General features: G+C 35.2%; 2 protein-coding genes across 3 annotated transcripts in view; both read left to right on the top strand.

The window, feature by feature from the left end:
* The window catches only part of slc38a3a (solute carrier family 38 member 3a), a 75,832-nt gene extending 69,464 nt beyond the window's left edge, over positions 1-6,368 (top strand). For both annotated transcript variants that reach the window (XM_073825448.1, XM_073825449.1), the window contains one exon: positions 1,814-6,368. In XM_073825448.1, the coding sequence (XP_073681549.1) occupies positions 1,814-1,918 (105 nt within the window). In that variant the 3' untranslated portion in view covers positions 1,919-6,368. The remainder of the gene's footprint in view (positions 1-1,813) is intronic.
* A 4,268-nt stretch (positions 6,369-10,636) lies between these two features.
* gnai2a (guanine nucleotide binding protein (G protein), alpha inhibiting activity polypeptide 2a) overlaps positions 10,637-23,692 on the top strand; it is an 88,792-nt gene continuing 75,736 nt past the window's right edge. Inside the window, exon 1 of the mRNA XM_073825294.1 lies at positions 10,637-11,427. Coding sequence (XP_073681395.1) covers positions 11,310-11,427 — 118 coding nt within the window. The 5' untranslated portion in view covers positions 10,637-11,309. The remainder of the gene's footprint in view (positions 11,428-23,692) is intronic.

The following is a 23,692-nucleotide window of genomic DNA, read 5'->3' as shown; positions in this document are numbered from 1 at the left end:
ATGAGAAATGCTAAGACATGTTCAGGTTATAATTAACCCTTAAATCCAAAGAAAAAAGTGTTTTGTATATATTGAAAAATATATTAATAGCCATTAAGGTTTTATTTATTTTTTTATTTTTTTATTAATTACTTTCATGACAATTAAAGATATATTCTCCCTTTTCCACACTGTAATGTATTTTTAATAAAATTTCATAAAAAATACATTTGTAAAATATTATTTTAATTATGCAAATATAAAATATTTAATTTATGCAACAAAAAAAGTAATTGTGACATGCTCATAAAAAATTCTGAAAATCTTTTTAGATGACATACTTCATTAAAATCATGGCACAATGCAGAAAAACATTGAAGTTGGCAAATTTTATTGTATTTCAATTATCTTTTTAGATGACATTTCACTGTAAAATGTATTTAATTATCATGCAAAATATGCTTAATTTTGAAATCATGCACATGAAAATGGCACAATGCATTAAACACATGAAAATAGCACAATTTTGTTTGCAAATTTGATTTAATTTATCTTTTTGATCACATATTCTATTAATGTAAAATGTGTTTATTTGTAATGCAAAATGTGCTTAAATGTGTTTAATTTTAAAATCATACAAATGAAAATAGCACTATGCAAAAAAAATTTGTTTGCAAATTGTTTACTGTAAATTACACATTTCATTAATGTAAAATGTATTTAATTGTAATGTAAAATATGCTTAATTAAATGCACATGAAAATGGTTCAATGCACAATGCAGAAAAATAATTTTATTTAAATCAAATTTTATTTAACATTTGGATAACTTTTAATTGTAATGCAGATGAAAATGGCACAATGCATACAAATCTTTAAAATTGAAATTTGATTTTATTTCATTTATCTTTTAAGATGACATATTTCATTAATGTAAAATGTGTTCAACTCTAATGGCAAAAGTGCTCCATTTCAAAATCATGCACATAAAAATGGCTCAATGCAGAAATATCTAACAAACTGGCTTTTATCTTTTTTAGATGACATTTCATTAATGTAAAATATGTCAAATGTGTTTAATTGTCATGCAAAAAGTGCATAAACGTGCTTGATTTTAAAATCATGCACTTGAAAAATCGTACAAATTGGCTTCATTTTGTTTGCAAACTTTATTTTATTTCATTTATCTTTTTTAGATGACATTTCATTAATGTGTTTAATTATAATGCAAAATGTGCTTAAATGTGCTTAATTTTAAAATCATGAAAATGGCACAATGCAGAAAAAATTTGGCTTTATTTTGTTTGCAAATTTCATTTTATTTCATTTATCTTTTCAGATAACATTTCTGTGTTTAATTGTAATGCAAAATTTGCCTAAATGTACTTAATTAAAAAAAATTGCACATGAAAATGACACAGTGCAGAAAAAAATCTTACAAGTTGGCTTTATTTTGTTTGCAAATTTTATTTCATTTATCATTTTAGATGACATATTTTATTAATGTAAAATATATTTAATTGTAATACAAAATGTGCTTAATTTTGCACAATGAAAAAAATCGTACAAATTGGCTTTATTTTGTTTGCAAATTTTAGTTCATTTATTTTTTAGATTACATATTTCATTCATGTAAAATATATTTAATTGTTATGCAAAATCTGCTTAATTTTTAAAAAATGGAACAATGCTGGAAAAAAAAAGTCTTACAAATTTTAATTTATTTTGACCCAGATATTTCATAATATGCACCCAGTCATATTTTTTAGATCACATATTTCATTAATCACTTCAGCAATTTTGTTATTAATCCTTCCTCTCTCCTTCTTTTACAGGCTGCTTGCTTTGCCATTTTAGGAGTCCTATTTATGATAATGAGCCTCAGCTTCATCATCATCGATTGGACATCAGGGTCCAGCAAAGGAAGCAGTGGTCATTAGGCCTCTCCCTCTAATGGTTTATGCTTTTTTAATATTACTTTCGGGTCAGTAGTTGGGGAGGATGCATAATCTCTCAGTGATCAGTCACGAGTAGTAACAGATTCCTAGCTTTAGTTGCATTCAATCAATGCATTATTCGGGCCATGTGACCTGCATGTGCTGTAAATGGAGTCTTGCCCAATCTCAGGCCGGCATTAAATGCATTTAAAGGCCATCCGCTTTCAAAAAGAAGCGGATGGGACAATGGAAATAGTTTGTTTTAAGGCAAGAAGAAGAAAAAAATCAAAGCCCATGATAGTTAGTGCGTGCCATAGTAACAGCACATGCAGGGTTTGCAAACAAAAGGGATTTTGCATTCTAACCAAACAGACTCACTTGGCCCAACCTTCATATTATGACCTATGACCTTTGACCTTTGGCCACATTCACAAGAGATTAGAATCACAGTAAGTGCTCAGTTCCTATGGGAGGACTAAAGTGTTTATTTTATCATATCTCATCATAGATATAGCAATACTCTGTGCAATAGCTGTGAGATTTCTAACATCGAAGGCTGTTGAGAGGCAACGCACGACCTCGAACCTAGAATCTAGATTTGGCTGCAGTCTATTACACAATTTCAAATTTATGCAAACTGTACGTATGTACATTTTTATATGGATTTCTAATGTTTATCCTTTATACAATATATTAGTAGATATATGAGCATAAATATATATATATATATATATATATATGATATATATAAGAGTATTCCGATTCATCCGGTGTTCTCAAGGTTATCTATCACATCTTTGAATGGCAAGATTTAGATTAAAAAAAACAGGCACATTTGAAATCTTTTTTTTTTTTTTTTTTTTGAATAGTAGGAATACTACTGGTTGCGATGGGAAAGCACAGATTGGAAAGCACAGTTAATCATAGGCTCAGGTTGTAATGATCCCATGAGTCCTGCGGACAGACTGATTTTGAAACACTCTCTGGATTTACATGCAGAGAAAACCAAAAACACACATTCACAGGGTCTTCTCCTTAACTGGAGAAACAAATGTGGTGCATTGATGCACATAAATGTTTTAGTTAACATTGCCCAGCGGAAGCTTCTATAGGCTTAAAAAAAGGCTATTAACCCAAGTAGATGGATGATTTCGGAAATCTTAAGCTGTAGCACTTTCAGTTAAAGCACAACTTCCGCTCAATCTCCTGACCTAGTGACCCAGTTACGACTTATAATCCTAGATTAATATATTTTATAGACAGACGTATGAACAAAGCCTATGTACTAACTGTAAATTGTTCAAAGACAAAGTAAATTGTGGATGTCTAACATGGTACATGAATATTTTAAACTTTGTAATTGAAACATCCTAAAAAACGATAAATCAAGCACTTACTGGCCCATAATGATCGTAGTGGTAACACTGTGGTGTTTTAGTGTGAGTGTGTATGTGTGTGAATGTGTATGTGTGTGTTCTCTCTTTTTCTCGCTTGTGGAGAATACTTAAGTCAGTGAATGTACTGTAATGGACTATAAGATGTCTAAATGAGATGTGCATTTAAATTGTGGTACTTTTTTATTCAGTTTTTGTCTGTTTAAGTAATGTTTAATGGATACCACACATATAACTAAATCATATCTGTGAACCAGTGTTAGCATAATTACATATCTCGATATCTTTCGGTGTTTTAAATGTCCCTGGTGCTGCATCAAGGGCCTGTCAGACAGTAAAGGCACTGTAATATATATTTCAAATTACAATTACTTCCTTGTTTCAAAAAAAGCCTTGTTTATCAATGGCCAGATACGTCATTTCCCTCTGTGGTGTTTTGGATATAGAGTACATAGAGAAATAAGAATGAAGATTGCTGAAGTACAAACCCATTTAAATCATTGATATTTTTTGGTAAAGAGCATTTAGTTGTGTCCTGGTGACTGTGAGATGTATGTAGTGGTGTAATGCCTCACACACCAATGTGGTTTCTCAAGCACAAAAGTGTCCCATCGTTTTAGCCATGTGTGTTAATGTATTCACATGCCTGAGAACTAACTGTGCCAGTTGTTAAGGAATTGCCAGTATTCGTCCTTAAGTATACCAATGGCTCGAAATGATTCTTGATTGTTTAAAGTCTGATCTTGGCTTTGAAAGTGCGTGAATCTCATGCAAACATGCCCAGGTTGCATTTTACCCCAAAATCAGACAACCAAAAATATATATGCAATACCAGTCAAAAGTTTAATGTTATTAAACAAGTCTCTTCTGCTCATCAAGTCTGTATTTATTTGATCTAAAGTATAGGAAAAAAGTAACATTTTGTAAATATTAAAATAACGTTTTATTTGAATATATTTTAAAATGTCATTTATTTCTGTGATTTCAAAGCTGAATTTTTAGCATCATTACTCCAGTCGCATGATCCTTCAGAAATCATTCTAATATTCTGATTCGCAGCTCAAAAAACATTTATTATTATTATTATGTTAAAAACAGCTAAGTACAATTTTTTCAGGTTTCTTTGATGAATAGAAAGTTCAGAAAAACAGCATTTATCTGAAATATAAATCTTTTGTAACATTATAAATAACTTTATCATCACTTTTGATTAAAGTAAAGCATTCTTGCTAAATAAAAGTATTCATTTCCATAATTTCTTTTCTAAACTGAAGACTGGAGTAATGATGCTGAAAATGAAGCTTTGAAACTTTTTTTTTCTCAAAATTGTGATACAAACTCACAATTTTTTTCTATTTTTTTTCTCATTCCTTTTTTCTCTTTTTCTTTTAAAGTCAGAATTCACAATTCTGAGAAATAAAGTCAGAATTGAGTGATATAAACTCGCAATTCTGAGAAATAAAGTCAGAATTGCATGATATAAACTCACAATTCTGTGAACATATCAGTCTTCTCAGATTGCGAGAAAAATAGTCAGAATTGCCAGTTTATATCTTGCAATTGTGTATTTATATCTAACAGCTCTGAGAAAATAGAGAAAGTCAGAATTGCAAGTTTATATGATGCAATTCTGAGGGGGAAAAAAGTCAGAATTGCGAGATAAAAAGTTGATATTACCTTTTTTATTTTTTTTATTCAGTGGCAGAAACTGGCTTCCGTAGTAGTAAAAATATTGCACAATTTAGCTGTTCTTGCTGTACTTTGGATCAAATAAATGCAGATTCTTTTAAAAATATTAAAAATCCTTCTATTCAAAAACGTTTGATTGGTAGTGTATATTATGTGTCTAATTATGTATATACTTTTATTTGGCTAGGATGCATTAAATTGACCAAAAGTGGCAATAAATGCATGTTTTATCATTTCTATTTCAAATAAATGATATTCTTAAGAATGCTGAAAAAAGCACCAAATCAGCATATAAGAATTATTTATGAATAACTGATGTAAATGTAGCTTTCCATCAAAGGCATAAATTACATTTAAAAAATGTATTCAAGTAGAAAACAGTTATTTAAAATAATTTTTGATTAAATAAATGCAGTCTTGGGTCAGCATAAAAGGCTTCTTTCAAAAACATAAAAATATATAATTGGGCCCCAAATATATATATATATTATAACAGGCTTTAGTTTCTCTAAGAAAATTCTAATTTCTGTCATTTGATTTTGGGGTGACATTTTCGTGAGATTCACTGAGCGAGAGTGTATTTTTGATTTGATAATTGTTGTGATTCTTTTTAAAGAGCGTGTAGTGTTTGTGAGTATTTTTAAGGAGAAATGACTCCTGTCGGATGTATCCACTGCATAAAATAATGATTTTATGATGTTAACTAGTAAGATCTTATTAACTTACTATCATATAGCACAAAGTAGAAATCTTTAGTATCGATGGTGAATCATGCATAAATACTGTTCCCAATTATAAAAGTACAATCTAATCGCTGCAACTAGAGCATTAGCAGTGGTGCACCAGAACAACAAGATCCCCCATAATGCTGTGCTTCCATCCCCAGGCTTTCTCACACACAGCTTTGACGTCTGGGCTGACAGCAGCACTTTTTAAGCACCCGCAGATCATACCGTTAGGTGATCTTTAAATCTGCAAGGTATCACAAAGTAGCAGAGGGGGGGAGAATTGAATTGTGTTTTTAGCAGCTGTGTACTTGTGTCCAGTCAGCGTGATGTTTCCCTTGTGATGTAATGAAAGTGTCATCTGTTTGTAACAGTTTCTATGAATTCATTACTTACATGGCAGCATTTATAAATAATGTACATAAATGTAAACCCTTTATATTATAAGCACATCTATAGTTTGTATATTGTAAATAGGCAGATGATGTTTAGTCTGATGATTAAAACGTAATAATTTTTAAAACATGCTTTTTAAAAAGCCAGTTTATGTCTTTATTTTCTTTATTCTCAGTATCAAGTACATTGCTGGCAGTTAATGTACTGTAAACAATGTTCAAATAAAAAAGAATAAATAATATTCATTCATTCTCGATTCAGTCTGTATTTCTCATATTCGTGTAAGTGTTTAGATCGCTCACTGAACAGGTTACCAGTGTAAATGCTCTATTTACCTGGAATTTATCAGGTCTATATGACGTGACTTACCTTACACTTATGCTGCGTTCCAGGCAGGTTTTTTAACTGGTAAATCACCACTTCAAGCCACGACTTTGTAGCGTTCCAGGCGAGTCACGCTAAATTGCCTGGGCACTTTTATGAATTACTATTATTTTTATATTATTGTAAATTTGATTGCAATGTTATATTGTCCTAAGCTCTATTTTTCCACCGTGTGCCACTTGCATAAACACCGCACGCATTAGGGCTGACTTTGTTGTTTCGCGGGCTATGTTACGTCAGAACTCCTAACTGGGAGTCCATCGATCTAGTACGAGTTCATGAGTGGGAAGTCACGGGTTTGACTGCCGTTCCGGTGCACTTTCACTGGTAGAAGGTCGGAAAAACACGAGTTACGGGTTGTCTGGAACGCGGCATAACTTGCAGGTTGAGATGAAGTGTCTTTTTCAAGGGCACTGTGGTCTGAAAGCAGCTCCTGGGATCAAACCTGCTGATCTTTTCTTCCACCATCAGCAGCTGTCTCTTTCCTTTCCTGCTGATTGTCCACTTAAGTGCAAAGCTGTTTATGTCAAAACACAATCTTGCCTTGAAGCAGCAGTTCACTGAAGATTTTCACATGATTTATGTTTCCTCTTCTCCTGTGAGAAAATGGGCAGAGCATTTTGTTAATAGTCCATCTGAATGGATCCAATCTGACAGACATGACAGACTCTGGTTCATTATAGTGAAAAATGGTTCTTAAGATTATTTAATTTCTTCAAACAGAAAAAAAAGGTTATTTTATGCTCTAATTTATCTCATTTTGTTTCCCTATCCACCGTATTCTTTAACACGGAAGTAAGCCTATGGGTGGTACTTCTGGTTCATTAGCCACTATAGGGAAATAAGGAGAAGAATAACAACGTGCAGTAAACGGTAAAACTGTTTGCACTACAAACCAGTGTGTTCATAATTAAGATAATACATTAAAATAATATGGTAAGACACACCAATTTGCAATATTATGCAGCAAAACAAGCTGTTTTGTACAGCTAAAAATGGCTGGACACGGATGAGACCAGAAGCCAGACCGCTCTTATGGGAAAAATAAATAAGGTGAATAACTCTTCTTACTTGCATGTGTAATCTGGTAATCCTTAAAGACACAGGAAGATTTTATTTGGTAATACTGTTACCAACATAGACTGTAAAAAATATGGACGTAGTGTCCGTGACGTCACCCGTAGGTTTCTGAAGAGCAATGCTGAAGCTCATAGTGGGCGGGATTCGGCCGTCGCCATCTTGGAATCTTGGAGTCACTCCCGGATAATCAAAAATGGGCAAAGAGGCGGGACTTGGGTGGAGCTGGTTGCTGAAACCACACCCGCCTAGCGTGACAGTGGTGACAGCAGTGACAATCCCCCTGTCACTCAAGTAGCCACGCCCATAAGTATGCAGAATTTAAACTTTTTCTGTAATGTCCTGTTTATCCACCTTATTTTTAATGTACGAACTGGCGGTGCCAATTGTAACTTGAATGTGCGGAGACATCCAATGTAATTAGCTTCAAATATTTTTTTTTTAGCATACAAAACTGTTTGTTGTGGTGTTTGATATTATATTTAAATGAATAGATAAGCATTGTTGTATGGTTTGTTAGGATAGGACAATATTTGGCCGAGATACAACTATTCGAAAACCTGAAATCTGCAAAAAAATCTAAATACTGAGAAAATCACTTTTAAAATCGTCCAAATTAAGTTCTTGCCATGCAAATTAGTAATCAGAAATTAAGTTTTGATAAATTTATGGTAGGAAATGTACAAAATATCTGCTTGGAACATGATCTTTACTTAATATCCTAATGATTTTTGGCATAAAATAAAAATTGATCATTTTGAGCCATAGAAATATACCAGTGCTACTTAAGAATGGTTTTGTGGTCCAGGGTTGGTTTGGAGTATTTGCAAATAATTTTACCGTTTAATACACCGTTTATTTGTCACTTACTTATTCTTCGACGCGAAAGTAAGCCTATGGGCTAGACTTCCAGTTAATATAAAACAATATATATTGAAATATGTACATTCATCATGTTTATTCATCATTTTGTGCGTGAATTCACACAAGCCCTATGCGTTTTGCTTGTATTGCACGTTACGACAGCGTCAATCTGTCAGTATAGCGATACTGAGGTAAAATTACCTGTTAAACTTCGAAGAGCTCACAGCGACGCCATCTTGGCCCTCTCCACTCGTCCCTCTCAGTTCATATCCAAATAACGAGACGAATACAGTAAACGGTTAAACTTATTGCAAACCAGTGTGTTCATAATTAAGACAATACACTAAAATAATATGGTAAGACACACCAATTTGCAATATCAAGCAGCAAAACAAGCTGTTTTGCACAGTTTAAAATAGCTGGACGTGGATGAAAGCGGAAGCCAGACACAAAAAATGTACAAACATAAGGTGGATAGGCTAAATCGGAAAATAACGTGGATGATATAAGTAAGATAAGTCATGCCTCAAGTAAGAAATGCTAATCTTTATTAAAACATTTACAAGCTTACACAAACAGCTCGGGAGAAAACGAGCCCTTTTAGCTGTTAAACTTGATTAAATGATCAAAAATACTAATCTTAAATGCAGCTGTATGGAATTGAAACTGGTGTCTCAGGTAAAGTGTAAATGAATATAATTTCAGACACACGGGGGCGGTATGAAACACAGAGACGGATCTAGCTCTCTGTGCTGTTTGCTCCAGCCAAACGATGGAAATGCAGTCCACATGGAAAAATCATTGCGAGCATTTACTTTAAACAAGGTTTCATCTCCTGCCTAAGTACAAATCATACAGAACACATGCTGAAATCAGTGCGTCAATATTGACATACGTCTCCACAAAAGACATTTCTAAAAGAGGCCCTAAAGAATGTCATTTGTCATCAATGAAGGGCAAACAAAAGAAGGTCAGCTGTAATACACACATCACACACAGGCCATTTCGTCTCCAAAGAAACATGCAAACATACTTATTATCATAATAAATAAATGCAATTAAATAAATACCACATTAAAAAATATTAAATTAATTTAAAATGTTAAATAAATCCAGCAGCTATTTGCACTAAGTGTAAATAGCATTAGATTCTAAGTGAAAATAGCAGTATTTTTTTTGGTGATTTGCTATTTACACTAAGTGCAAATAGCTATAGATAGCATTTACAAAAAAAAAAAAAAAAAAAAAAATGCTGGATGGCACTTATTGGGACAATATTAGCCCTCCCTTACACCTACCGTAGCCCTATCCAATACTTTATTTTCAACTTTTAGATTATTTCCTTCATTTTTATTAAAAATAAATGCCTTCTTGATGTGATATGAGAGTTGAAAAGGGGGGAAAAATCGGGAAAAAGTTGGATTCGAACCCGGGTCAATCGCATCAAAAAGACTACAGCATACACTTCAGCTTTAAATATTTTTCTTTTTTTATTAGTTTGTCATTCAACTTAAAGGGTTAGTTTACCCAAAACTGAAAATTAACCCATTATTTACTCACCCTCCAGGTAACGGCCTCCTGTAGCGAATCGATGCGTTTTTGTAAGAAAAATATCCATATTTAAAACATAATAATAACTTTAATCTAGCTTGTGGGGGGGTTGGTATTTCATAAAACAAGTTTACCAAAAAAGCCAGGCTTATTTCAGTTGGTCTGACTTATTTTGAGCCAAATCAACTTGTTTTATTAAATAAAATACGACCTCATGTTGTGTCAATCACGTTTACACACTGCCTCCGAAACTTTCGTCTGTCAAAAAAGTTCAGATCAGGTTTGATTTTCTGCGTTTTCGCATCTGTAAAAAGCATTTTGATAGGAAAGGATGACGAATACGAAAAAAATTTCGGACTCAGTGTGCAATGACCTTAAAGCTTGGAAATGTTAGGATAATTTTTTTATATAACTGCTTTTGGATACGTCTGAAAGAAGGAAGTCATATACAACTAGGATGTCTAGAGGGTGAGTAAACAATAGGCAAATTTTCATTTTTGGGTGAACTATCCCTTTAAATTGAGTGTAAACATATTTAAACTGAAATACGGCATTAAAAACTGCATTTCCCATGAGCACCAGCGGTGGGCGTATCAGCGAGGGGCTGGCTGGCAATGAGCGAGGAGCCCAACAGTTCTAAACTGTCTTCTGCTGTGTGGCAGAGAGCAACTTCTCAGCAGACTGGGGTGTGGCGGCTTTGAAAACACTGAAAGAAATCAGAGACCGCTCAACCTTGGCTACCTAACGGCGCATATTATTCAAAACCCTCGGCGACCAGCGAACGGACTAACCGAGGAAAACAACTGGGATTTTTTTGCATTTTCTGATTCATTCAGTTTTTCGTCGCCGATTAACGTTATCTCACCTTTTGAATACCTGAGCACAAGGGGTCGATCTCACTTTGTTTATGCAAACTTTTTGGATTTGTGGATAAATGTTTTTTCCTTTCCTGTCCGCGTGATGTAAAACTCCAGCGTCTGGCTACTTGGTTTCTCTTGGGAGCGTTAAACGTCAACAGATTCCAGGTGTTGTTTTAAAAAGTGTCTTCAATATATACATTTCATTTTTCATTTCTCAATCCCAAAAGATTTGCGGACGTCTAAAACTGCAGTTTTGGATCTAGTCTTTTCTTAAGGACATTTCCCCTTCTTGGACTTGCGACAGTCATTTTTTTTTCAAAGCCAAAAGAGGAAGTTAGTCACGGAAGACTGTTTTTTAAAAACTCCAGTCGCTTTAAAAGGGTAATACCTTTTAATTTTTTTCTCCTAAGTCTATACTCATAAATCCGTCGCCCTGAAGCGCGCATTCGGAACCATGGGCTGTACCGTGAGCCAGGAAGATAAAGCCGCGGCCGAGCGATCCAAAATGATTGACAGGAATCTGCGTGAGGACGGCGAGAAAGCCGCCAAAGAAGTGAAACTGCTGCTGTTGGGTGAGTGACGAATCACAGATAACGGTCAGCGACCCGCTGCTGTAAAATATCACGGTTATAAGCACTTTGTCAAACCGATAAGTCTCCATTTCATTCAAGAACTTGTTTTAAACGCGTTTGAGAAGCAAAGGGAGATATTCTTGCGAAGTTAGAGGGCAAGTTTCTAGGTAATGTATGTGTGTCAGGTTTCCTCCTCAGGTGTGGCCTGCGAGAAACTCATCGGATTTGAAGTAAAAATGTCAACTAACGTTACTAAAGCAAGCGTTTACTTGCAGCATGTACTTTACTAATTCTCGTTTTTTCGGTTTTTGTTGTTTATTACTCAAATTATAAGGCGTGTGCAAAATTTGTTGAGATAAACTTGTCATTTGAGGAGCTTAGTTACTCAAAATGCTGTGTTAGATATGATGACAGTCGTTTTTGGCACTTAACAGGTTACTATTATTGCCTCAGAAGGTTACTCTACCAGTTAAATGTCTGGACACACCTACTTTTCCTGAAATTATGACTACTTAAGATTAATAGTAAAGGCATTTTAATGCTACAGAATTATGTAGCAAGCCCTTAGCCACCCTTATTTACATTGCATTTACTTTTACGCATTTGACAGAAGATGTACATTGCATTCAAGGTGCACATTTACATTTTTATCAGTTCTTTCTCTTCCTGGGAATTGAACCCATGACCTTGGTGTTGCTAGCGCCATGTTTGAGGTATAGTTTCCTCTCAACCAATTCATGTAGTGCTTATAACACTGAAGGATGGTCCAAACAAACAAGTTTTCACGATGCAGCATTAATCAGCCATATTGGCGGCAATGAATGTAAACCATGCCAAACAAAGCTTGCATATTTTGCTGATTATTTCTTCTGAAAATGGTGCATTACTGTCATGTTTTCAGACCAAAACATTTGGAGTACTATAGACTGCTGAAAGTTATAACAAATCTAGTGCAAAAAGTGGTGATTTGTGTTTGGCCAAACTGAGCCAGGATTTCCAGGGCAAGAGTCTTGACAACATTCATGTTTGTTCTTATCATTTCCAGTCGGTTTGTGAAATATTAGGTGAATATCTTAATTAATACTGCTTGAACATATCTTTACCACCTGTTAACTTTAGTTTGTCAAAGTATTGTGCCCTTACCTGTTTGCTAAGTCCTTCTCTACATGATTTAGCAGCGTCCACACATTTTTTCCGTGGTTTAGACAGCATAAATTAGCAGAACAACATACTCAGTAGAACATTTACCATGCGATCAATGCTGTTGTTTACATCCGGGTATCACCAATATGGCCGGGCATCTGGGTAACCGATCAAATCGTGACGCAAGTGCAACCCAGTGTGTAGTGTGCCCAGACTTTTGCCTGTTAGTGCATGTGTGCAAAACTTTCCCAATGGCAGAGAAACACAAACAATGTAGATGTGGAAACTGGTTATTTTAGTATGACTTTAAGGGTAGAGGTTGAGGGAATGTTTTGACAGTGCCTGTGATCACTCTCAGCATCTCTTGTGGTGCGGCGTGGCCACACACACTCACACTCAGCGTGCACTTTGGCCTGTGCTTTAACAGAAATGCAGGAATTCTGTGGGGGGAATGTTTTCAGAAGGCTTAGAGCCCAAACAGAAGCCTGGAACATCCACCTTGAGCCAAAGAAAGTGTTGAAAGTACATTTTTGGCAGGGGTTGTGTATTGTACTGCTTTGCGTGTTTGTTAAGGACTCTTGCTGAGAAATGAAATGCTTGGTGCAGAGCTTTTTACGGGGAGTTCTAAAGCCCTTTTGAATTTGCTTTATGAAGTCAGAAAATTGCTTTGGCGTACCACTGAGTTGACTTTTAAAACATATGTGAGGGAGACATGTGAGTTGTGCCCAGCAGCTTTTGGAGTTGAACAGTCATTTTGTTTGTTTTTCTCCTTCACATTTAATATGTCAAACAAAGCCAGTTAGTTATCTTTCATAATGGTGTTTGTGGCAGGTTAATTTAATTTGAAATGAATTTACTTTGGGGGGTTTTCCATATGTATGATAAATACTTGCAGTGTCACATAGAAGATAAACCATTTTCCATGCCAGTCACAAAAACCTGAAGACTCATGATTTTGTTCCTCATATTTTTGTTTTGGTATCTTAATCAGGAATTTTCCACATATACACAACAAGTCAAAAGTTTTTCTTTTGAAAAAAGAGTCTCTTCTGCTTACCAAACCTGCATTTATTTGATCAAAAGTACAGCAAAAACAGTAAAAAAATTTAAAATATTTTTACTATTTAAAATAACAACTTCTATTTGAATATATTTTAAAATGCAATTTATTCCTGTGATTTTAAAGCTGGATTTTGTTTTATCATAATTACTTCAGTGTTGCATGATCCTTCAGAAATTATTCTAATATGCTGATTTGCTGTTCAAGAATTTTATTTATTTATTATTATTATCAATATTTAAAACAGTTGAGTAATTTTGTTTCAGGATTCTTTGATAAATAGATCCAAAGATCGGCTTTTGTCTGAAATAAAAACTTTTGTAACATTGCACACTTTACCATTCAAAATAATTTATTTATTTATTTAGCAGTGATGCTTTAAATTGATCAAAAGTCATGATAAAGACATTTATAATTTTTCAAAATATTTCTATTTTAGATAAATGCTGTTTTTCCTAACTTTCTATTAATCTAAAAACCTGAAAAAACTATTTACCGTAATAATGCTTCAGCTTTGAAATTACATTTTAAAATGTATTCAAATAGAAAAGTTATTTTAAATAATAAAAACATTTCAAAATGTGACTGTTTTTTTACAGAAGAGACAAAAAATCTTACTGTTCTTGCTGTTGCTCCCAATTTGATTTTGAATTTAAATATTAAATTTGGACCATTATTTTGAGATTCCTAATGGGTCAGCTGTTTTATCAGCCTGCAAGACACCTACTCGGTTAAGTAACGGTGAACAATCCTAATAATGTTTTCCCTGTCACTTACTAGATTTAATTCTAGGTTTCGGTGGGCTGTGCTCTAATAGCAGACGTGAAGAGTAAACACTAGGTTAGGGATTTGAGTCACTGTCTGAGGAGGTTTAAATGACGCACATCTAGACAAGTAACTCATTAAACTAGGAAGTGACAACACAATTTCACATACTAGGACACATACAGTCTAATTCGCCAGAATAATCAGCAGTTTCTCAAAACGATTACGTTTTTAACCCCAAACCTTCGCCTAATGCCAGGAAAAGACCTCTGGTTTGGAAAAGTTGGTTGAGTTTGGAAAAGACATGGTCAGTCTCATATGGCTCTGTTCCATCTCTCTGGTGTTTCCAAACTCAAACATTTTGGTTCAGAGGGGAGTGTTGCATTGCTATGGACTATTTTTAGCTTTAGAGTCAGATGTAGGGAAAAGTTGTATTTCAAGGCTCCCAGAACTCTGAGTTAAGGCCGTAGAGGAAGTCTTTTAGAAACTCCTTTAACGATAAGCTGGTGTAGACTTTTTCTGTTTTTTTTCCCCTCTTAATTCCAGGAATGATTCTTTAGCTGGGCTTACCCTTTAGGTTTCCTGAACTTTGTTCAAATTTAATCATCCACAGTGAGTTCCAGTGCATTATTCTGTTTATTTACCCCAGTCCTGAATTGTTCTAACTGACTTTGTTTTCCGGCTTTACTGGCAGAGGGAAATATTCATTTAAGTCTTCATACTTATCACCCTTGATGCCCGAACAAGTCTGAACATCTCCAGTCCGTTGCTTGCAGCATGAGTGTACTTGAAATTTATTCTTACTTGGATAAATTCTACATAAACCTGTTGAACTGATCTGTGCTTTCGCCCCTTTGCTTTAGCCATTGGGCTTAATAGTGCTGATGGTGATAAATAGAGCGAGAGTAACTCTGTGAACACAATCGCTCATCCTGTGTGTTTTTTTTTTTTTTTTTTCACACTCTTACTGTACCGACAGATAAATGCCGACAGGCATTTGGCAAAAGGCCCCATCGCAAACAAACCGTCACAAAAACCCATTAAGGCCTTTTGGGCTGGAGAGATGACTGAAGCTGGCACTGTGTTGCTCTCTCCTGTCAGCATGGCTGTAATGGTCCTTCACCACATGGAAATCACGCTTTGCATTTACACGCCTTATTTGCTTTCTCTGTTGATCGCCTGGTGGAAAATGCCGGCCGGTCCATTTAGGAATCCGCTGTAAAACTGTCACAGGTCAACAGTCAAAAGCTTTCGAACGGTACGATTTTTATTGTTTTTAAAAAGTCTTTTCTGCTCACCAAACCTGTATTTATTTGATTCAAAGTACAGCAAAAACAGTAAAATTGTGAAAAAATGTTTTCTATATTTTCTTGAATATATTTTCAAATGTAATTTATGCCTGTGATCAAAGCTACATTTTAAACATTATACTTAAGTCTTGAGTGTTACATGATGCTTCAGAAATCATTCTAATATGCTGATTTGCTGTCTAAGATTTTTTTAGTATTATCAATATTTAAAATAGTTGAGTACTTTTTTTTTTTCAGGATTCTTTGAGTAGAAAGATCTAAAGATCAGCATTTATCTGAAACAAAATGCTTTTGTAACATTATTTAAGAAATTATAGAAATTATTATTTTTCTTTAGCAAGGAGGCTTTAAATTAATCAAAAGTGATGGTAAAGACATTTCTAATGTTACGAAAGATTTCTATTTAAGATAAATGCTGTTCTTCTGAACTTTCTATTAATCAGAGAAACCTGAAACAATTCTACTCAGCTGTTTTTAACATAATAATAAATGTTTTTATCACGTAGAATGATTTGTGAAGGATCATGTGACTGGAGTAATGACACTAAAATTCAGCTTTGAAATCCTAGGAATAAATTGCATTTTAAAATATATTCAAATTGAAAATGGTTATTTTAAATAGTACAAATATTTCCTGTTTTTGCTGTACCTTGGATCAAATAATGCAGGCTTGGTGAGTAGAAGAGACTTTTTTTTTTAAAAACATTAATTTTACTGTTCAAAAACTTTTGACTGGTAGTGTGTATATATAAATTTATTTGTAAAAAAAAGAGCTGATTTATTGTGTTAGGTGGTGTATAGTTATAATGTTGGTTTGAATGGCTTCACTGTGTGATTATAGTCTGAGGTAATAGCAGGGTGTGTGTGTGTGTGTGTGTGTGTGTGTGTGTGTGATCTGTTACTACTACTGACAAGTCTGCTTCTTTTTTTGTCTCTTCTAATAGTGAAAGGAATGCCCCAGCTCTGCTTTTCTACTCTGCAAAAGACATTGTGAGGGTTTCGGGTTTTATTATCTTATGTGTGCGGAAGGAAAAGAAAACAGTTGGATCGAATCACTAGATTAAATTAAGATGCTTTCCTTAACTGCTGTGCTCTTGTTAATTTTGGGTTTGGAAGTTGATCATTAAGCTAATGTGAAAAACGGCCTTATAATGCCCTTCTTGTCCATTTGCATGCTCTGACGAGTAGTGCGTTTCATATTGATGAAATCAAACTGCATCTGTCCTCAAAAGGTTTTTTATGTCAGACGAGCTCAATGATCCGTCACGATGTTCTCAACTGTTTCCTTAAAGCAAGGTCAGAATGCTTAACAAGTCCTTGTTGCACCAGAAAGCTATGTGTTGGCTTTTGCATTATTTTTGCTTTTAAAATAACCTCTAAATAGCTTGACAATGTGGTCGAAGAGGACTAGCGCATTGCTGAACTTATTCAACATTAACTGAGGCAGTGAAGTGTGATGCTTGCTTAGAAAGTCTTCTGGATTCCTAGAAGTTGCTCATTGGAGGTCATGGGTTTTGTTTAATATATTCCAAACAGTGACGTCATGTGTGGATAAACTTTTTAAGTCATCCGTTTGGTACCTAAATATAATCACGGACACAAATTTTATTTTGACAACTTGAGGAAAAACCTCTTTGTCAATAAGATTCAGTGATGTATTAATTTAAGGGGATTTCCTCTGTGTTTTTACTTGGGACATGTGAACAAATGAGTTAATCAGTAAGCCAAACTGCTGCAATCTGCTTTAAATAGTTTTACTTTCTATAAATTTGATTTAATCTCAGCCACTAAATTACTAAAGCCTATAGTGGTTAGTCAAATTTGCGAGAGCAAAAAGAATAACCGCTGTTTTCTCTGTAGGCAAATCTCCTGAAAGCTTCATGGGAATTTTATCAAGCATGAAATTGAGATTTATACATCATCTGAAAGCTATAATAAATAAGCTTTCCATTTATGTATGGTTTAAGATACAACTATTTGAAAATCTGGAATCTGAGGGTGCAAGAAAATCAAAATATTGAGGAAATCTTCTTTAAAGTTGTCCAAATGAAGTTCTTAGCAATGCATATTACTAATGAAAAATTAAGTTTTGATTTATTTACGGTAGGAAATTTACAAAATCTCTTCATGGAACATGATTTTACTTAATACTAATGTTTTTTGGCATAAAAGAAAAATTTATAATTTTGACCCATACAATGCTACAAATATACCTGTGCTACTTTCAGTTCACTTTCAGAACAAAAATGTACAGATAATTTACTCACCCCCTTGTCATCCAAAATGTTTATGTCATTCTTTCTTTCTTCAGTCGTAAAGAAATTGTTTTTTGAGGAAAACATTTCAGGATTTCTCTCCATATAGTAGACTTCTGTGGTGTCTGTGAGTTTGAACTTCCAAAGCGCAGTTCAAATGCAGCTTCAAAGGGCTCAAACAATCCCAGCCAAGGAAGAAAGGTCTTATCCAGCAAAACGATTGGTTATTTTCTTTAAAAAAATTGCAATTGATAATACTTTTTCAACTCAAATGCTGAGTAAACTTATCTGTACATTTTTTTTTTTTGTTCTGGCAGTAGGGCGGTAATGTCAGACTTGCTACTACATTTGAATGGCTGTCATTGACGTTGAACCCGGTGAACCATTTTGACATTTATTTGAGTGGATGTGAACACGAATGACATGAGGGTGTGTAAACAATGCCAGAATTTCCATTTCCAGCATTTATGGAAAATCAATGTTGATCAAACCCATTGTGTGCATGTATCATCTATGCATTCAGTTTTTATTCTCTCACGCCTCTAAAAGCGATTGTGGAAATTCTTTCCACATCCATGATAGAAAACAATAGCGTTGATGATAATGATGAGTTCTACAGACAAACAGACTCTCGAAAAGCCTCCTGGGATTTTCTTTCTGACCTTTCCTGCTCTCCTCAGTACCGATTTGTTTAAAGTCTTTGTATTTGCTCTTTAGCAGCTTGCCTTATAGGGTTCGAGAAGTGGAAACTGCCCTTGTCAGATAATAATGTCCATTTGGCTCCATTTTACACCAGGACCAAAGCTTGCTCACTGTCTCTCGCTTTGGTCTGCTCTGCTCACTTCTAAGTGGGAAAACGGCGCTCTGCCACATTGCTTGTATGAGCAATGAGAACATTGGCATAGATGTGCGAAGTGCCCAGAAATTAGGGGACAGATCGCGGACACTGGCCCGGCCATCTGTTTGTGGGGCGAGGTGGAGTTGACATTTGTTCAGGCTTGCTTTTTCCCACTTCACTGACATGAGAAATGGCTGATTGTGCAGCATCATATACTTTTCTTTGAATGCAGGAAGTTTGAGCTGTATGATAGAAGGTGATGTAAATGTTTTTAAACGCATGTATGTTCACTTCACTGCTTCATCTGTGAGGAGAGACTGGGAGCAAGAACTCTTTGTTTACTTCAATCTGACCCATGAGAACCAGCAACGTGCAGCTATTGTAAACTGCGATGACTGAGAAAGCAGAAAAAAACGCTTTATCTCGATTCTTTGCCAGAGGTTGCTGAAACGCACTGAACAGAAGTTCATAACCTCTCACGTCATCAGGAAGGTGAAAGGTCACCTCTTTAGTGGGTTTACATTGAGTGTTTTACCTCAGGAAATGGCTGGCAGATTGCATTTCATCTTATGTATCCTGCTTCCTTTATTCATTGAACATTGGGGTTAGTATGTGTGTGCCTTTAGGGCAGAAGCCTCTCCATTTGTGGATTGGGGATTGACAAGATATCTCCTTTCGGCTAAAGCAAACATGACCTTTACAGAAGCATAAGCATGGTCGATTCTTGTGGATCTTCAGTTTGTATATTGGATGCATTTTATATGAATGCTTTTATTTACTGCATTGTTGTTCAAGACAACATGAAATGAAAATTGACACCATTTACTTGCTAAATATACATCCATTGTAAGTAAATAATCAGTCCACAGAGAAACCTTTGCACTCTTTTATCAAAATGTAAATCAGTTATCAATGGATACAATTATGTATTTAGTTATTATTTAAAATTTTTAATGAAATGTCTAATGAAGAATGCATTTATTTGGATGTAGAAATAAAGTAAAAACGGTTATTGTCAAATATTAGGGATGTAACGATATCAAAATCTCACAATTTGATAATATCACAAGTCCAAGATGCAATATTTAAAGAAAATTGACAAATGAAGACTTGGAAAAATATATATATAAAAATTATGTTCTTAACTAAGAAAACTTAACTTAACTTATTATTTGTAATAAAATGTTCTTAATTATATTGTGTTTTTTCTTATGCTTGAAAATGCTTTTCATTTCAAGCAATTTTCCCTCATAGTCGGTCACACAAAATCACAAGACTGATTGATGTCAATTTCATTTACCTCTAACGGAGTTAATCTAATACCAGAGATTTTATCAAACAGACTGTGATCTCTCATCACTAATTCTGGATTGGGATGGCAAGGTACGTGATCATTTGATGTTTGCTTTTGTGCCAATTTCCATGATTGCTGACATCAACATACCCCATCAGCTTGTTAGGAACTACTCTGTTTATTACAGCTTATAATTAGCCACTGATTTCTCACTTTTTTGTGAGCGATGGGTTTGTTAAACCAGACTCTCTCCTTGACAGTTAGCAGTAGAGTGAGACAGCGAGGTGATGCAGCCCTGGCAGGTCTTTGTTCTCAGGACTGTGGGGCATGAAAGATGGTGCCAGTCGCTCGGGAGAAGAAAGATCAGCCAGCTTGGTCTCAGAGGTACAGGGTGAAGGGAGTGAAAATGAAAAACACTGGAACTCCCATTTCCTTTTTAGCCCATTGCCCGCCTGTACTGGCCCGCTAATCTTTGCGTCTGTGCTTACAGAGCAATGCACAAAAACAAGACATTCATTAGGGAAAACACTTGCTCATTCCTACATTAGCATACTCTGCCGGTTGAACTAGTGAGGTTGACTAGTTTATCAACGTTTTCTATAGATCTCCTTCCAACTGTTATTAAATGATAGAGCGTGTCTTTTGGGAGCGCTTTTTTAAAAACATGATTAATCTGTGATTATGAAAATGGCTTGCATGCTAACAATAGGCTTCTTTTGACTCGCATTGTGGTGAGATCCACTTTCCAGGTCCAAGTGGCCATGCTGTGCCTGATTTCTTTTAGACATTCAGTCCTGTCCCCATAGCTGATGTTCAGCCCTAATTGGTATAATGTCTTCCTTTCAGTTTTGATTTAATGGCTGCTCAACAGGCACAACTTGTGCTTGTGCCTCTCGCTTGGCCCTTTTCCCTTCATTTGGTCAATTCAGCTGTTCAAGTCGCATTGATTTTAATCATCGTGGAGAGTCTGGAGCTTGTATACGGCCACATAATGGCCACTAACAGTAGCCCTGACTTCCAGATTTGTTATTTTTGGTGACATGGCAAACATTTGTTATATTTATCTCAGGAGGTCTCACAAAACCAGCAGCCATATATATATATATATATATATATATATATATATATATATATATATATATATATATATGAGTCTTTATGGTGTTTTCAACCACAGGCGCTGTTTGCTGTCTCTCAACCCCCTGTTTTAAAAAGCTGGTGTTCTGGTGCAGGAGGAATGATGTCATTTCCTGCTCCCCTAAACCACTTCCTCTTTTGGCTCGTCTCAGTCAGTGCTGAGACTGAGGTTGGTGCTATCCCTTTGTTCATTCGGTACAGGAAGCTAACACACCCATCCTGTTGAACGTTTCTCACTCATTCAGGGGCAAATTGTCAAGCACTTCCTTGTAAGTGCCCCACTTTTGAGTCAAATAATGCAAAATTTAAAGCTTTTCTTTTGGTATGGAGCAGAAAAGTAAACGAATCAGTACTGGTTTGCTTATGAATTTTGGTTTGGTTAGATGTCTTTTGTCCATGTTGAGTTTACAGTTGAGGTACACCTTGCAAAATCTGCAAAATGTTAATTTATTTGACCAAAAAAAGAGGGATCATACAAAATGCAAGTTATTTAGTACTGAACTGAATAAGATATTTCACATGAGACGTTTACATTTAGTCTACAAGAGAAAATAATAGCTGAATTTATAAAATGAACCCGTTCAAAAGTTTACGTACACTTGATAACTTAATACTGTGTTGTTACCTGAATGATCCACAACTGTTGAGTACCTTGTTTGTCCTGAACAGTTGAACTGCAGGAATCCTTCAGGTCCCACAAATGTTTTGGTTTTTCAGCATTTCTGTGCATTTGAACCTCTTCCAGCAATGACTGTATGATTTTAAGATCCATCTTTTCACACTGAGGATAACTGAGGGATTCATATGCAACTATTACAGAGGGTTCAAACGCTTACTGATGCTCCAGAAGGAAAACGATGCATTAAGATCGGGGGTGAAAACTTTTGAACACTATGAAGATGTGTACTTTTTTCTTATTCTGCCTTACTATCATTTAGTACTGCCTTTCAGAAGCTACATAAGATGTGTAAATGTTTCCCAGAAGACAAAATAAGTTAAAATTACCCTGATTTTCAAATTCAAAAAGTTTTCACTCCCACTCACATCATGTGCATTTCCTTTTAAAGCATTAGTGAGTGTTTGAACCTTCTATAATAGTTGCATAGTATGAGTCCCTCAGTTGTCTTCAGTGTGAGAAGATGGATCTCAAAATCATATAGTCATAATTGGAAAGTGTTCAAATACACAAATGCTGAAAAGCCAAAGAATTTGTGGGACCTGAATGATTTTTCCGAAGAACAACGGGCAGTTTAACTGTTCAGGACAAACAAGTATCTAACAAATAACTATCACTAAACAAACATAGTCTTGTGGACTACGTAAATGTATTTTATGTGAAATATCTTATTCAGGTCAGTAATAAATAAAAATGACATGCATTTTGTATGATTCCTCATATTTTGGTCAAATAATTAACATTTTGCACATTCTGCAAGGTGTATGTAAACTTTTGACCTCAACTGTTTGTGTTTCTTGAATTTATGAGGAGTGATGTTCTGAACAGCTCAAAGTTGAGATCACTTCTCCCTTCTTTTCAGTTTTCAAGCACATCACGTCCATTAGTGCAGCGAGCGCATCAGCTCGGATGTCAGGACTCAAAGCTCATTCCTCGTCTTAAAATCAGGCTTTACCGTCAGAGGCGATAAATGTAATTTCAGCATTGCAGAGAAAGTGGTAAGCTGTGCAACCAACCGGAAGTTGAATCATATTTAAATTGCATCATATCGTTCAGATTATCCTATCTGCGCTTTACAGAGAGATAATATTTATTTAATAGAGCTAGATATTCCCAGCTACTTCACAGTGTAATAAAACATATGATGTAAATGTCATGGCTTACCATGCAATTGTGTTTGAAAGTTGGCCAAATGCCTGAGAGAGACTTGGCGTGTCCGCAAATAAGAGTGAAACTGCGGTATCAGTTTCAATCTCTCTCGCGCGGTTTTCTTCACTTTTGGTCCAGTGCTGTATCTCATGAAAATGACTAACAAAAAGTGTTTTTTGAGTTTGAGCTTATTTAGATGACCTGCTTTTACATTGGAGGTCATGTATGGTTGGTCGCTATGCTATAGACAAGAAGAGGAAGTGCTTGTATGTTTTTTTTTTTTTACCAGGCTGTCATGTGTCTTTTTTGCATGTGCAAAACTTTTCACTTCCATCATGCTTCTCAACACGCACACACAAAATCAATGCGTGAGAGCGTGTTAATGATAGTATGCCAAGAGTAGGGTCGTTTCTGACACATCTGTAATTACAACTTTGATTATCACCCCTAGCTTTGTGACGAAGCTCTGCTGACGTACCGCTCACGTAAATCCGTTCTGCAGGAGAATAAGATGAGCTTCAGGAAGCCTTTCATAAAAGCTGGCAGTCTTATGTCTCTACAGCTGATAAGGTAGAGCGGGCAGGGCATGGTGCCCGGGAATGCCCTATAGAGCCATTACACACACATTTGCAGGTGTC

This window comes from Garra rufa, chromosome 20, assembly GCF_049309525.1.
Source record: "Garra rufa chromosome 20, GarRuf1.0, whole genome shotgun sequence".
Lineage (NCBI taxonomy): Eukaryota > Metazoa > Chordata > Actinopteri > Cypriniformes > Cyprinidae > Garra > Garra rufa.
This window is presented reverse-complemented; position numbering and strand designations above follow the sequence as displayed.